Source organism: Bemisia tabaci, chromosome 4, assembly GCF_918797505.1.
Source record: "Bemisia tabaci chromosome 4, PGI_BMITA_v3".
In the NCBI taxonomy this organism is placed as follows: domain Eukaryota; kingdom Metazoa; phylum Arthropoda; class Insecta; order Hemiptera; family Aleyrodidae; genus Bemisia; species Bemisia tabaci.
Window position 1 is genome coordinate 55,709,412 of NC_092796.1, and position 14,707 is coordinate 55,724,118.

Sequence of the window (14,707 nt, forward strand, 5' to 3'; positions counted from 1 at the left end):
ATTGTGTTCTTCGAATTTATTTGCAATCTTTGTGCGTAGTAAAGAAGCCATGTTTCTTTGGTGACGTGTTTTATGAACGCCTGATGACCGCTCAGGTGCTGCTGTTGGTAGAAATTTTTAGAACTACATCGCGAGATGCATTCCTGTATGATATGTTGCCTCTTTAAAATTTGAAGGAACTTTAGATTCACAATATAGCATGTAAGAGGGAACAGAGGGAACATGCATAGGTGCATCTGTAGTGATAAATCCTTCTTGTGGTTTTTACTTCAGTCAAACTCTGTGCAATACATTTGCAATACGTAACTACTAGTGTCGGCTCATTTTATAAATAGCATATTGTGCCATCAGTTCAGTTCCCTTTAGCAGATAGGTTCTTTCAGGGATGCGTTAGAAATACTTGTTCTTTATTGCAAAATGTAGTCCAAATAATGAATGAGGTATTTTTTCAGTAGGAATTCCAGATTTAAATCCTTGAAAATTGCGTGTTTTTCGACATACTGCTAATTTCCTAAGAGAAAGCATATTTTGGAAAAATCGTGGTCTCCTAATGTTGAGGCAATTTTAATCAAGTTGAATTAGAGAAGCAAATTTGGAGATAATGACAGGTGGCTTTCTCCGGTGTGAAAGACTAGTTTATGAGCAGGTGACGCTTATATTTGCACCAGTGAAGTGTGTGAAGTAGCATGGTATAATCCAACAATTTCATCCTTTGTACATAATTAAAATTCTAAAAAGCTGTTTCTCAAGACCACATTTTTTATACTTCAAATGAACTCCCATTTGAATTTGAAATTTTTCGGTCCGAAAATTTTTACTGAGTAAGTACTTTTCTATTTTCCTAAGTCAACAACACAATTAAGAGTTTTCCTGAAATGAAGTCCTTTTTCCTGTGGATCGTCACAAGTGAGACTTTGCAATTTGAAAAATAGTAGATTCAAGTTCTCTGCTGGCAAAAATCCAACCAAAATTGTTCACTAACTTGCCAAAAATCGGCCTCCACTGATGAATCAGTGATTTAGTGATAAAAAATTATTTTGATACACTCAAATCATCATTGATTATGCAAATTATGGCTTGAAATTTTGAATATATGTTCTTGAAAGTGATATGCAGAAAGCTTGTAGCATCAGAAACTGAAAAATAATACATATTTTTGACTGAAAATTGGGTTTTTGGCCATAAGTACTCAACAATTTGAGTTCCCATCTTATAAGTCATGAAAATTGCTTACGTGTACTAAAGTTTGCTGGTAAATCCTATCAAGTTTAAAAATTGACGTAGAAGTACCTAACCAGTTTGGGGCAATGTTTTCTACCTTGCCTCATAAAAATGTGGAAAAATAATCTAATTTGTTAGATATTGAAAAATTGAAATTACAAGATTGGCAATTCAAATTGGAAGGATTATAATAAATTACTATATTTTAATCATAATCAAAAAGTGCTGCTGTCACTGATTCATTGGACTTGTTATGCCAATTAATAGAATGACAAATAGGTAGAAGCAAAAAAAAAAAAGAAAATCAAGAATGTTTGAATGAACTTTATTAAATAATAACAAAATAAATTTAAATAGAAAACATACAACTAATAAAGTCAACAAAAAATTTACTGTAGATACAAAATAGTACTTGGATAGTAAGCTCTAGAAATAACAGGTAAGTTTAACAATTTTTGATGAAAGTTAATTCTTGTAGAGTAGAAAAAGAAAAGCAGGCTTGAACATTAAATTCCAAGGATGAATTTTTGAAATAGGTAGAGAAATTTGAAACCGAAACACTTGAAAAGACACATTTGAGAAACTTAGTGACTCAATATGAACTGATGTGAATAAGCTAAATGGGTTTTTTGTGTTTGGTCAGTCTTAATACGGGGCAAAATTATTCATTTTCATGGAGGTAAATAGCATCGCAACAAATTGTTTTTGCAATTTTTAACTTTCTTACCAAGAAATACAATAATGTAGAACTTATTCAGTTACTGATTAGAGGTTGTTAATTTAGAAATTGTTGAATGAGAGACTTTACATGAGATACATGATTTTTACTGAAAAATTTCATTCATTAGATATTAAGTTGCAACGTTGTGAGAGATGCAGATAAAGACATTTGGACAAGCATGTGGAGGAAGGAGGAACACTTCGCTCAGCCTCAGTGGAGTAAGAAAAACTGGAACCTGTACACTCAAAAGGATGGCATAAAAAGTGGTTGAAATTAACATAACGCCTTTAAATGACATGAGGACATGACATGACACTCGGAAAAAAGAAGGACTCAACGAGCTGAAAAATCTGAAATTAAACCACCATTTTATAGATTCTTTCCATTATTGTTGCTGAAGTGATGGAAACTTGAAAATGAATCAACATAGGTACTTTTATAGATGTTATTTCTTATGAGAGTTACAAGAGAGTTTTTTTTTCTTCTTTCTTTTTTTTTTTAGTTGGAGAAATCAGTTATCAATAAAGTATGCCATTTTGAGGGAGAGGAGGGAATTTCCAGGAATAATGTGATGACAAAAAAGTTTAGGATAAAAAGTATATCGTTAACATATTGAATTTGAATAAGAAAAATCTTCAGAGAAAAATTCAAATAAGAATGATCTGAGGAGAATTGTTTGTTTTACTTTGAGTATTTATTAGCTCCATGATATGAAATTATATGAACCACTTTATTATGAACCACGATGAAATTATATAAATACCTCTTTAAAAAGATATGTAGGTTACCTATTTCAGCTTTTTCTTTCCATTGGACACAAAAAATGGAAAGAACTTTCAGCTACTATTTGCCATGATTTTTTCGTTTTTGAGAGAATTCGAAGGACATTTAACACCTCAAAAAAAGAAAACAGAGAGAAAAGAAGTTTACACTCTGTTAAACGTAAATACAATTTGCTGCTACTTGGCAACTTTATTATTACAGTTTATGTCATTCAAAGTAAAACCAATCTCTCCCATTAGAGAAGAGAATTCCGGAAAAAAATCGGATATCATTTCTAAAAGAGAAAAAGAGCGAGAAAATAGGGGAAAATGACCAAACCTTTAAATTAAAGACAAGAAGAAAAAAACAAGTAATTTTTCCTGCACAAAAAGCAAGCTTTTGCTGACAATTCCTTACATGACACAATGATAAAAATATTGCAGGACAATGTACATAAGCTCAGATCCACATGCAATCCAACAATTTTACAAAAGCAACATGAAAAATATACCAGGCCAAAAATAAGAGAGCTCTCGCTTTGCACTGTATAAAAAATAAACTATATTTGTTTCTCAATGAGAACAAAAGAGACAAACTTGGCGTACTTCTTACAAGGACTCTTGTTCTTACAAAGTGAATTACCGATCATAAAAATAGTGTTCATTTTATACTTTACAGCTGAATACTTATGTTAATTCTGTAATCACTCTACTGGCACAGGGAGATCAAAGCCACATCCATCCAAAAAAATCAGCACACTCTCATAGACTTAAACTCTTAAAAAAGGAGCAAAACTTGCCAAGGTTTCTTTAAACTAATCAACCACCAACTTTTATGGAATGTTGAAGGAGCAATTCCTGACAAGGTAGACCCGACCGAGAACTGCAGAAAACTTCTGGCATATTGACGATTACCAATGTTTACGGATTCATCAACTTAATCAAAAACCTGGTAATCCCCCCCCCCTCCCGCCCCCAAAAAAGAATAAAGGGACGAACCATAATATTAGAATTTAGAATGTACCATGTATGATGAAACAGTTCTACTCTCTGTAGCAGTCCCCTCTGTGACAAGCACTCTACAACAGATAAAGCCACAGATCCTTACTTATTCTAAAGACATTTATTGTGCCCTCTATTTTTCGGATCTGTCTCCGTACTAATGACAAATCTTTCCATCCCACGAGATCTGCTACAGAGAGAGAGAGAAAGAGAGAGTAATGTATATTTAGTTCAATATATTTTTAACATCTTCATTCTCATGAATCATAATACGAAAACTAAAGACTTGAGACTTAAGACATCGACTCTTCTGAGAAAACTTTTAACAGTAGCTTCTACAAATAAACTCATGAAACTATAAGCATACCGTTTAAACACGAAGTCTGGCTGCTACTGGATTTTCAGAACTATTTTGACACTGGTCATTTTGAACATTTAAGATGAAAAAAAAGTTGGTGATTAATTAGTCAAAGAAATCAAACAGACTATTCGGCTTCATCAGATTATTTAAATGTAAAATTTAAAACTAGAAATGCTTCCCAGCATGAACCACTACTGTCAACAGCAGTCATGAAGATCATCAACATAACATGCTCATTCTCACATAAAAAAATATAATCACCCCACAGGGAGAAAAAAATGCGATAAATCAATAAAAAATTCCTCTTCTGGTCCTTACACTAATTTACAATTCCTTAATTTACATTTGATTTACAAAATTAACACTGTACACTTCCATGCAAATCAAATGTTGCATAATTTGTACCAATTAATTTATGCTTCTTTTAGTTCAGTTCTTAAAATACACAACTTACAAAATTCAAAATATTCATTGTCTGAGTATTGCCTTTTTTCATACTTAATAAATATAAATAATCTAAAATAAATTAAAACATCTCAAGGGGGGGGGGGGGGTGGATCATTCTTTCGGTAGACGCTAAGTTCCAGTTTCTTTATTATTTTCAGACCATTTGATCATTAAGCATCTATTGTATTCATCAGAAATCTAACATCAATTCATAAATTCTGATATATCCCAGTTATGCTGCATAATTTTATTTATGTTTGGACATTGATACCTACAAGTATGTAATTAAATTTAGCAACACAGCTGATGAAAAAAAATCTAGAGATGCGAACTCAACTTGGATGAAGGATTATTGGATTAAGAAAAATTACGAGTGGAAAATTATAAACGAGATGGGAAAATGGATAGCAAAAATTAAAGTAAAGTAATTAATAACAATGCTTGATAACAATTTTACAACTTTCATCATAATAAATCTGAGAATTGGAAAAAAAAAGAGGGTACTGATGCAGCAAAACGAGGTTACTGCGGTCCATTTCATTGAGACTATTTTTTTTTCATTAAAGAGAGATTATACTTTATAAAAATTAGCACTGTCAACCCATAAAAAATAAAGGTCCAGAAAAATAGCAAGGAAAAATGGAGTTACTTCAATGACATCACATATATAATAACTTTATACCATGAAACTATCATTAGCTCTGGCAAGGTTTTAGACTGATAAAATGGACTGCTTTTAAAAAACAAACAAGATATACATTTGCTGAGGTAAATACAACAATGCTTACATTTTTATCAACTGATAAAGGTATTAGCCTACATGTAAATATTCCATACTCAAAGAGCTGATAGGAAAAATAAAGCAGAAGAGAAAATATTACTGGTACATAGTACAAATGTATTTCCTTCACTTTTTCTATGCGAGTATATATGATAAAATTTTATTCATTATCAATGATGAAAAACAAGCTGTACAAATTACAAAATGCAATTGACTCTAACAATATAAGGATGGATTTAAATAAAAAAAAAACTTGGAACATTCTGTTTGAAATTATAGAGACAAAAAAATTTGAAGGTATCGCAAATGCATAACATTTGATTTCATAATGAAGTAAAATTGAAAACAATGATAAGAAGCCCATATCCTAAACATTGAGGCACTGACTACTCAAATAAGATTTGATATCAATTAATAAAAAAAAAAAAAAACTAACTGAGTAACATAATTTGGAACTGTTTAAAGGTGATTCGTCCTGCCGTCTTGGCATGGTCAAACTGGCGTAGGTACGATACATCGCATTGATTAAGTAAAGTATCTTGGCAGATTTTTGAACTTCTAGCTAAAAAAAAGGATGATAGCCTCTGCTTATGGGCACAAAAAATCAATCTCAACCAAAAAATTTGTTCAGAGAAACATAAGAAGGATATTTTTTGGGAAGAGATTGTTGCATTCTAGACAGTATGATTTTTTGTGAGGTATACTTTCTGCAGTAGTTCTAGATGGAAAAAAGGATAGGTACTCACTTAATTTTTGACTTTATATTTACACATTAATAGACTAAGTAGTTGCTATTTTGCTACTTACAGATGAAAAAGGCAAGCTTTGCTGCCTTTCTCAAACTTAAAAATACATCTGTACACAAATTTCTCATAAATTAATTATACAATCTTCAGTTAGGATTAGAGGGCAAGGTAAGATATTGCAATCAAGAGGAATGTGGAATGATTCATCAGCAATAAACGCTTTTTTTTTTGTTTGAACTGAAAATAGCTCTGTCTTGGGGTGGACACCTATACACACCATAAAAAAATGCTCCTCATTGGATCATTTTTGATAAAAAAACTGCTCCTCATTGGATCATTTTTGATAAAAAACTGACAAAGCTTCATTTCAACTGCAAGGCATAAGGTGCTAGTAAAGGATAACAAAAGAAAATTGTCTTCCTACGTACAAGAGTAGTTTGTAAGCTGAGTTTCTGATATTTTACATAATTTTTCTCTGAATAGGAAACATAAGTGAAAAATAGAACTAAAAGTGAAAATATGACTATGTGAGTCGAGTAAGAAATTATCCCATTGCGTCATATTCCCAATTTAAACTGAAAGATTTTAGCAGGTTTGCACGGTTTGTTATATTTCCTTTAGGAATTTATTTTTGTTTATATAAAAATCACACGCATCTTTAAGCTCTGCTCACTCAGTCATTTCAGTAATTCAAAGAAATTTAAAACTTGAGAATCGTAAGAATTTTAAAATTTCACATATGTTTAGAGATGGTTATAATTTTCAAAGACTGCAGCTGCTTTGAATAGAAAAATTGGTGACAGAGCTATTCACGATCTCTCAGCATTGTTTCAGTGGTATTTCTGATAAATACATCCCTCAAAAAGGAAGGAATACAGTTTTTGGAGATACAATTTAAGGAGATCACATTCGTTCAGGGGAGGGTACTTTCAGTACGGAAAGTTAAGAGCTATATCAATTTTAAACATTTGCTCAGGATTTTAAAATGAAAAGAGATGGATCAATGAGGTAAAATTCAAGAGTCACATGTTTCTAGCGACGCCCTTTTTTTTTACACAAATCCAGTCGCTGGTATATTCATATCATATCTTTCCTTCCTTGTTTGATGAGACGAATAAAAAGAGGAGCAAAGCCTCAATTTTTCAAAAGCTACCTTCTCTTTGTGGCACTCTACAGAGGAGGAATCCTAATCCTGGACTCCCGAATATTTTTCCAGTGATCACCTGGAGCCGCCTCTAAACAGCTCCTCTCTGCGAGCAACCAGAAATGTCAAAAAGTTCAGAGCTTTGATGTTACATTACCAGTGCAAATGGGAAATCACAGAATTGAGCACAAGGGTCATTAGGCTCAGTTGTAAACTCACTGACAAACTCAGCGCATTGCTTTCTGATTGTTGGCTGGCCTCTTCTTCACTTTTTTTCAAAGATAGCGCGTCACCCTCATCGGAGAGCATAGCACTGTTCTCATGTCGCCTGGTTTCGTTCTTCTTCGGTCTCCTCGTCGTCGGCTCCAGAAATTCAGTTACAGCTGGAGTAGTTGTGGTTGTGGGTGCACTCGTTGTCGTTGTTGTCGTTGTAGTGGTAGTGGTGGGCACCAGCGTAAAGTTGTGCAAATAATATGCAGGACTGTATTCTGCCTTGACATCGAGCATTGCTATTTCTTTCCTTGACCCTTGAATTTGTCTAGAGCGGGTGACTTGATCTTCGTAGATGGCCACAAGCTCACCTGTGTAGGGTACAACACTGTCTGAGAAATTGCCTCTTAAAGTAACATTCACTCCTGTGTTGGGTTCTAGTATTGCTTCAATCCTGCAAAAGAAACAGAAAAGTTAGTGTTAATAAATCGTACTGATAGATGATTAAAAGATTTATGCCTGAGGGCGCCTGTCTCAAAAACTGGACACTCAAAGAGCAAAATTGGTGCTGTGAATTCAAAATTCTTTTCCTTCTTTTTTCCATCGTTTCCGACTAAAATAAGAATGATTAGAATCACAAAGTGAACTTTAATGAGTTTTAGGTGCAAGACGGAACCGACTTGGAGTATTCGGACCACACTTTTCGAGTTCTCCCCCCCCCTTTTTCTTTCGTGAGAAATTTAAGAATATTTTTCGTCTGATTTTTCGAAGGATTGGATTCATAATTCAATTCAAAATATCTAAAAATTTCGAGGAATAATTTTCATAACTTTCCTCAAATGGCAAGTATTCCATTGGGGGAATTCAGCAACGTCTGGATGTTCATACAGTGTTCTTACTTAGCACAGCAGTTTGAGCACTGAGCAGCACATCCTTGGCCAAAAAGCGAAACCACGCATCTCCGTTTCCAGCTTCGCAGACTTCTTGTCATACTTAATTCCTTTTTTTTTTTTTTTTTTTTTTTTTGGGCTAAACCAGTCGACGCTATTTCTAGATTTTTTTTCTTTTTGATTTTTCTTCCCCCATAGTAGATAATTCTGTATAAAGTTTAAGTTCAAAAGTTGGCTTTTGAAAAAATAAACTGGGAGCAAATATTTCGAAGTGTCGCAACGGAGATACGTGGTTTCGCATTCGCAGTTTGACTTCGGCCATCGGTATGTTACATTGTTACATGTATACCACGTTGCAGCACTCCACATGAAGGCGCTTTTTAGACGTCTAACCTCTGCCGCAATGAGCCAAACCTTACGCAGTCTGGACATAGACGTAGCTAGATTATTTTGCTGGAGAGGAAGAGGGGGAGGTATCTGAGGGGTATTACATGCAGAAGGGAAAATTCTGGGGGGCCTCCACTGGTAAATTTTCACAATTTCAACTCTATTAGGACGTATTTTGAGGTCTTCAAGATGCAGATTATCTATCATTTTCTGCGAGAAAAAATTACGATTTTTCAACTTTCGTCGCATAATAGTTTTAAATTGTCAAACAGATCCGGAAATTTTTTGAAATTTTAACTCTATTTAGACGCATTTTGAAGCTTATGTGACGAAAATTTTAGAAAATGCTAATTGAATGAGCACGGTATTTTCATTTGAAACTCTACTTAAAAGAGATAAGTATCTTCGATGAAGGTTTTTTCCCACCATCCAGAATTTCTAGTGGGGAGGCGGATGATACTATCTAAGGGGGATGGACCCCCTTTCCCCTTCCTAAGCCTGAGAATCTAGATACTGCCGTGCTGAGGAAAAACGCTGTATGAGCCTTCAGGCGTTGCCAAATTTTCCTTGACAAATCACTAATTTTCAAGAAAATTTGTGAATATTTTTCGTCCAATTTCTCACGTAATTTTGCTTGCGATTTGATCTAAAAAGTCTGAAAATTTCAAGGGAAAATATCAACAATTTTCCTCCAAAATAAATATGTTATCGGAGGAAATTTGGCAACTCTCGGATGTTCATACGGCATTACGGCATGATAGTAGAGTACCTGCATAGCGAGAGTATGGACAGATGTGAAACTCCGAAAATCTATCAGGCCTTTACCGATGCTTCTGCGAATAAAGTTAGGGCCCAGAAATGCAGGCAACCTATGAATTTCAATTATCCAGAACGATTTACTAATACTATTGTTACGAACTGTCGTTTATAAAGCACGCATTTGACTCAGTTTTTGCATAAATTTACTCATTTTTGCGGAAGAACGCTCATTTCTGTACATTCTTGGCCATCTTGGTTAGAATTGGAATTTGCAGACTCTGCAGATTGACAGTGAAATTTTGTGTGGTAGAAGTTGGTTAGAGGGATGGCTGCACTTTTGGGCCCTAAAGACCTCCATGAAGCGATCTGTCCATACTCTCGCTGTACAGGTACTCTACATGATAGTAATGATTAAAGTAGGAAGAATTCATAGAGTACATAGAGTTGTAATGTAAGTGGGAGAGCTGGCGCCACTTTTAAGCATTTTCCATGTCCCGAATTCCGAGACTCCCGTGTGACGCCGGGTCACTTTTTCGATACATAATTGATTGTTTGCGATACACGGGTACCCGGCCATCCGATGACAACAACAACAACAACAACAACAACAACAACAACAACAACAAAGGAGATAGGAATTACCACGTATTCCACACCGCGATTTTGGATCGAAAATGTATCGAAAAAGCGACCCGAACTCGGCGCACACCGGGCTCGGAATTCGTCGAGCAGAACATGGCGCCAGCTCTCCCATTTACATTACGACTCTATGTACTCTATGGAAGAATTGCGTACCTGACGAGCTCCTTGCGGAGCTGGGTCTCCTGGGTGCCCCAGTTGATGCTCTCGAGGAGGGTGCCGTTGGGGAGGATGATGTTGGTGGGGAGGCCGACGAGCATGCCCTTGATCTGGCCCCAGTAGAGGGAGTAGTCGGTGTCGTAGCCGATGACCGAGTCCACCTTGCTCGGCGCCTCGTTGAGCTCGTTGGTGAGCTGGGCCGTCCCGAGGACCCGCGGCTGCCGCGAGACTTGCTTCCGCCGCTGGTTGAACTTCCCGATCGTCAGCTCGTAGCGCACCGGCTCCATCTCCACCAGGATCTCCCCGTCCACCCGGTGCTCTTCCTCGCCATTCTGCAACACACCCGACAAAATATTCTTCAAACACCCTTTCCAGAGAAAATAAAATCAAACTTCCGACAGGGCAGATGTTGGTACGGCCAGAGACAAGAGACCCCCCTTGCTATTTTGGCAATGGTCGGGGTGTCTACCAGTTATGAAAAACCAAAATTGGGGACTTTCGGGCACTTTTCAGGGCGTTTTTCAAGAAAATCGGGGACTTTTTCCCCGAATAAGTAAGAGAAAGGGAGCCAGTTGGATCGTCAAAAGGCGTGTTTTATAGGACTAATTTTACAGGTCATATTGAACCGACGAAAACAAACGAAAAACCAAGCAATACTACAGTTTTTTTCGGCTTACTTCTGCGGCTGGATCAGGTGCAATAATATAAACATTAAAATGGTCTCCAAGCGGTAGAAGAGGAGATTCTTGGTTTCTGGAACAGATTCCCTGATTTTTCTCTGATAATCCCTGAGAATTTTCATTCCCAGATGAATCCCGGTTATTCTCAATTTTTCCCGGTCATGGACATAATTTATTCTTTGTGTTTTACTTCCCATATTAATAGAATCCACGCCAAATAAGTTCACGCACTTTTTTAAACTGAGACAGAATATCCGCCATCTTGCTTCATGCATTTACTTCACATGAAAACGTGACGTCAGACGATCTTCTGTTGCAGTCTAGAGGTGCGTAAACTCATTTGACGTGGACTCTACAAAATTTCGGATACTTTTCTTTAGCGCGCATGACAAGAGGTGACTTATGATGTCTACTAAAACAGGCTGGCCAAAAATCAGTACTTTTACAGTACTTTCCCAAGAAATGCAGTACCTCCTCGACAGAAAAATTCAGTACTTCTTCAATACCTCCATTTGACGAAATTCGAAAAATTTCAAAAATTTGAATTCCTCGCTGGGAAAAGAAAAAAATCCCGGAAAAAAAATCCGCGGATTTTCCGCACCTTTTCAGTACTTGCGGACCGCCGCACAGTGGATCGAGTCCAAGGGCGAGGTCGGACAAAATTTGGAAACTTTAAACGCTCATAACTCCATTTGAACGAAACTTTGAGGTTCTAAAAGTAATTCCATTGGTTTTCTCACGAAATTTTAATCTGATAGCATCCATTGAAATTGAAATGTGACGAAATAAATATAAATATTTGCAGTTTCAGTTAAGAATTTCGAGTCCGACCCCTCTGATTGACTCGATCCATCGTGCGCCGTTAAAAAATGAGTACTATTTGCGGACATGTAGAGACCCTGCGACTCACCTGGTTGATGAAGAAGATCCTGCCGAGCCCTTCCCGGGTGTCGAGCTTGCCGAGGAGATAGACAGGGGGCGTCTCGGGGCCGGGCACGAGGGCCGGCGAGTTGTCGGCGTCGGCGGGCTCGGGCTCCCTGTCGACGCGACGCCGGGCGATGTAGTTGTCCCGCTCCCCGGTGGAGACGGCCCCGGTGGAGGGCGGACTGAATCGGTCCCATCGGACCCAGCTGATCCGCGACGACTGCTCCACGTTCTCCAGGAGCTCGTACTTCCCGTACTGGAAGACGCGCCCCAGGAGGGACACCACGCACTTGCCCGTCCCCGCGCCGGACGTGAGCGAGCCCACCAGCCACACGCCGTTGTGTCGGGCCCGGCAAACGTACACCGGATGACCCTTCCGCTTCTCTTGCGTCGCTTCGTTGCTCTCCACTGCAACAGGCAAATCTGACCGTTAATCATTCTCCAGGGTGCTTCCGCTTTCAGGAAGATTTAAAGGATGGCTCAATAGCCCTGGATAGACGATCAAATTCCCCAACCAATTCCGATCAAAGTAGCATCAAAGTGTCGGGAGTCATCAGTCTTAAACTCATTAATTTGCTTCATTTTAAAATGAAAACTTGGCAGAAATGTTTCCTGTGGCAGGAAATGATGAATGGTGACACTCCATTATGATCTCACTTGGAACAAATAAGTGCGGCCCGTCAAAATTTGATGGTAGATGGTGACCATCAGTCATCAGCATGTCTACTTTGATCGGAATTGGTTCGGAATTTGATCGTCTATCCAGGGCTTATCAAGGAATTATATGTAGAAAGAGCGGCACCTTAAAGCTAATCAAATAGATCCATCAAATCTTCAAGGTCTAACACCTTTTCTTCAAATAACAGCGGCCCAGGTATTTGATGAGATGCTTGTTCTGATTAGCCAATTAATTGTAAGCTAATAGTCATTCCATCAAATAAAGGCGGGCTCCTGGTATTTAAAGAAAATGTTTCTGACCTTGGCCATTTGATGACCAGATTTGATCGTGTGACACTGACTTATACAGGTCTGAGACGAATAGAACAGAAGGAGTTCAGGATGACTTCCCTTGGCCAGGGGGAGCCAGGGGAGCCTCCAAAGGGAAGTCTAAAGTCATCGAACGGGATATTGAAATTGATAGACAAAGCCATAGACAAAAAGAAAAATGGAAAGGTCCTATCGGTTGTAACGGATGGTTGTCGTAGGCTAAGGGACAAAATGATGGAATAACATTAGGGTCCCTCGTGGGTTGCCGTTAGTTCTTCGATTACTCACCCCCTTCGTCCATTGCAACCGTTTACTTCTACCGGTAGGATCACTCTATTTTCTCTGTATCTTCTTTGTCTTAATTTTTGTCTTCATATTGTTGTTGAAAATAGATGGACTAAGCCTTTGAACAGGTCTTGTGTTGGGGAAAAATTCAAACAGCTAAACCGACGACTAAGAAAGCAGTGACAGTGCCGGTAAGGAGATCACTCACCTTGATCATAGTGAACAGCGCCTACGACGAGATCAGGCGAAAACGTCCTTTGGGGGTACTCGCCGGGGACCCATTTGAGGGTGGTGGAGGTGATCAGTTGATTTTGGAACTTGGACAAGATGTGGACACCTTTCTCTACCTTGTCGTGCTTCAGGAGTCCGCTGTCCGCCCGGCCGACCACCATGATTCCAGCCAGAACCAGCAACCATGTGAGAAGCCGCCATGCTACCAGCTCTATCCTCACATTGCTCTGCAACAGGAATTTCATAAATTCATGAAAATCACATCCGTGAAAATAGCCAGAGGCGTAATGGCCTGGTTACACGCTCTTTCCGTCAAATTCCGATCAAAATGATGACCAAGATGGCGGTCGAGAGTTATCTAGATTAATGAGTAAAATTAATTAAAACAGCGTGTTGATTGAAATAAGCATGAAATAAGCACGGTTGTGTGTAAATCAGATGACGGATGAGCCTTACAGTTCTATCATCGATACCATCAAAATTTTGCAGGCCGCAGAAATTTGATAGTAGATGGTGCGCACCAGTCACCATTTGATCGGAAATAGATGGGAATTTGAGCGTGTAACCAACACAAAAGAAGAAAACTAGGTTTTCAGTATACTAGGAGTCTTCCCATTGGCTGATTGATAGGGTGTTCGTAGAGACTCTGTCGAATCGTGCGTACCTCGTTACTCAGTTGGGGTAGCCAATTTCATTTGGGTTCACAGTCGTCGTCAAAATTAGAGAGAAAGTAGCAATTTTTTGACAAGTAATTTCGGGAAGCGGGGCTATAACTGGGACCACTTTCAGGAGGAAAATCTTATGATAGAGAAAAATCTTATTCACAGTATACGCTCCTGTAATCTGGCCGTTCAACTCTACGACATCTTATACATAAAATAAGAAGCTAAAATACCGCGGTTGATCGCGTTACAATATTGGCAACCACTTGAGAATCCCGTATCGGCTACCAGCGGTTTCCTCTCTTCTATGATTCGATCGCGATCAACTGGGTGGTTCCGAGGCGAATGCCAACATGACTCGGAGCAGTGGCGTGGCGTGCTTTGCGACATATCGATTGATCTGCCATTTAAACCTATGGAGAAGAATCGATGAACACGGTGTTCGCAACGAACACCTTCATAAACGATTCTTTACCATAGCTTCAAATGGAGAAATATCGATTATCTATCATTCACGCCACACCGCTGACTCGCGGAGCGCTTGAAAAGAGCCGCGCCGCACTCGGCACCGCACAGTGGATCGAGTAAGTGCGAGAGGTCGGACATGAATTTTTTTTTCTAGAACTGCAAATTTTGATGTTCATTTCGTCACACTTTAAATTTCAAGGGGTGCTTCTGGAAGAAAATTTCACGGGAAAACCAATGGAACC

General features: G+C 38.2%; 1 protein-coding gene across 1 annotated transcript; it reads right to left on the reverse strand.

Moving 5' to 3' along the window:
- Positions 1-1,530: 1,530 nt before the first annotated feature.
- Positions 1,531-13,561, reverse strand: LOC140224537 (protein unzipped-like). Its single transcript, XM_072300096.1, has 4 exons — positions 13,313-13,561; positions 11,819-12,240; positions 10,226-10,560; positions 1,531-7,848 (listed from the first exon to the last, which is right to left on the reverse strand). Exons 1-4 carry the CDS (start codon positions 13,494-13,496, stop codon positions 7,338-7,340), a joined length of 1,452 nt encoding a protein of 483 aa, XP_072156197.1. The 5' UTR covers positions 13,497-13,561; the 3' UTR covers positions 1,531-7,337.
- Positions 13,562-14,707: the final 1,146 nt, after the last annotated feature.

What these genes read in the sequence shown, in the direction of transcription:
- LOC140224537 (XM_072300096.1), bottom strand. Translation starts at nt 13,496, where the DNA reads ATGGTGGTCGGCCGGGCGGACAGCGGACTCCTGAAGCACGACAAGGTA. An exon ending in GGATCTTCTTCATCAACCAG is followed by an intron (nt 10,561 to 11,818) that starts GTGAGTCGCAGG and finishes GGTGTGTTGCAG; the next exon opens with AATGGCGAGGAAGAGCACCG. An exon ending in CTCCGCAAGGAGCTCGTCAG is followed by an intron (nt 7,849 to 10,225) that starts GTACGCAATTCT and finishes TTTCTTTTGCAG; the next exon opens with GATTGAAGCAATACTAGAAC.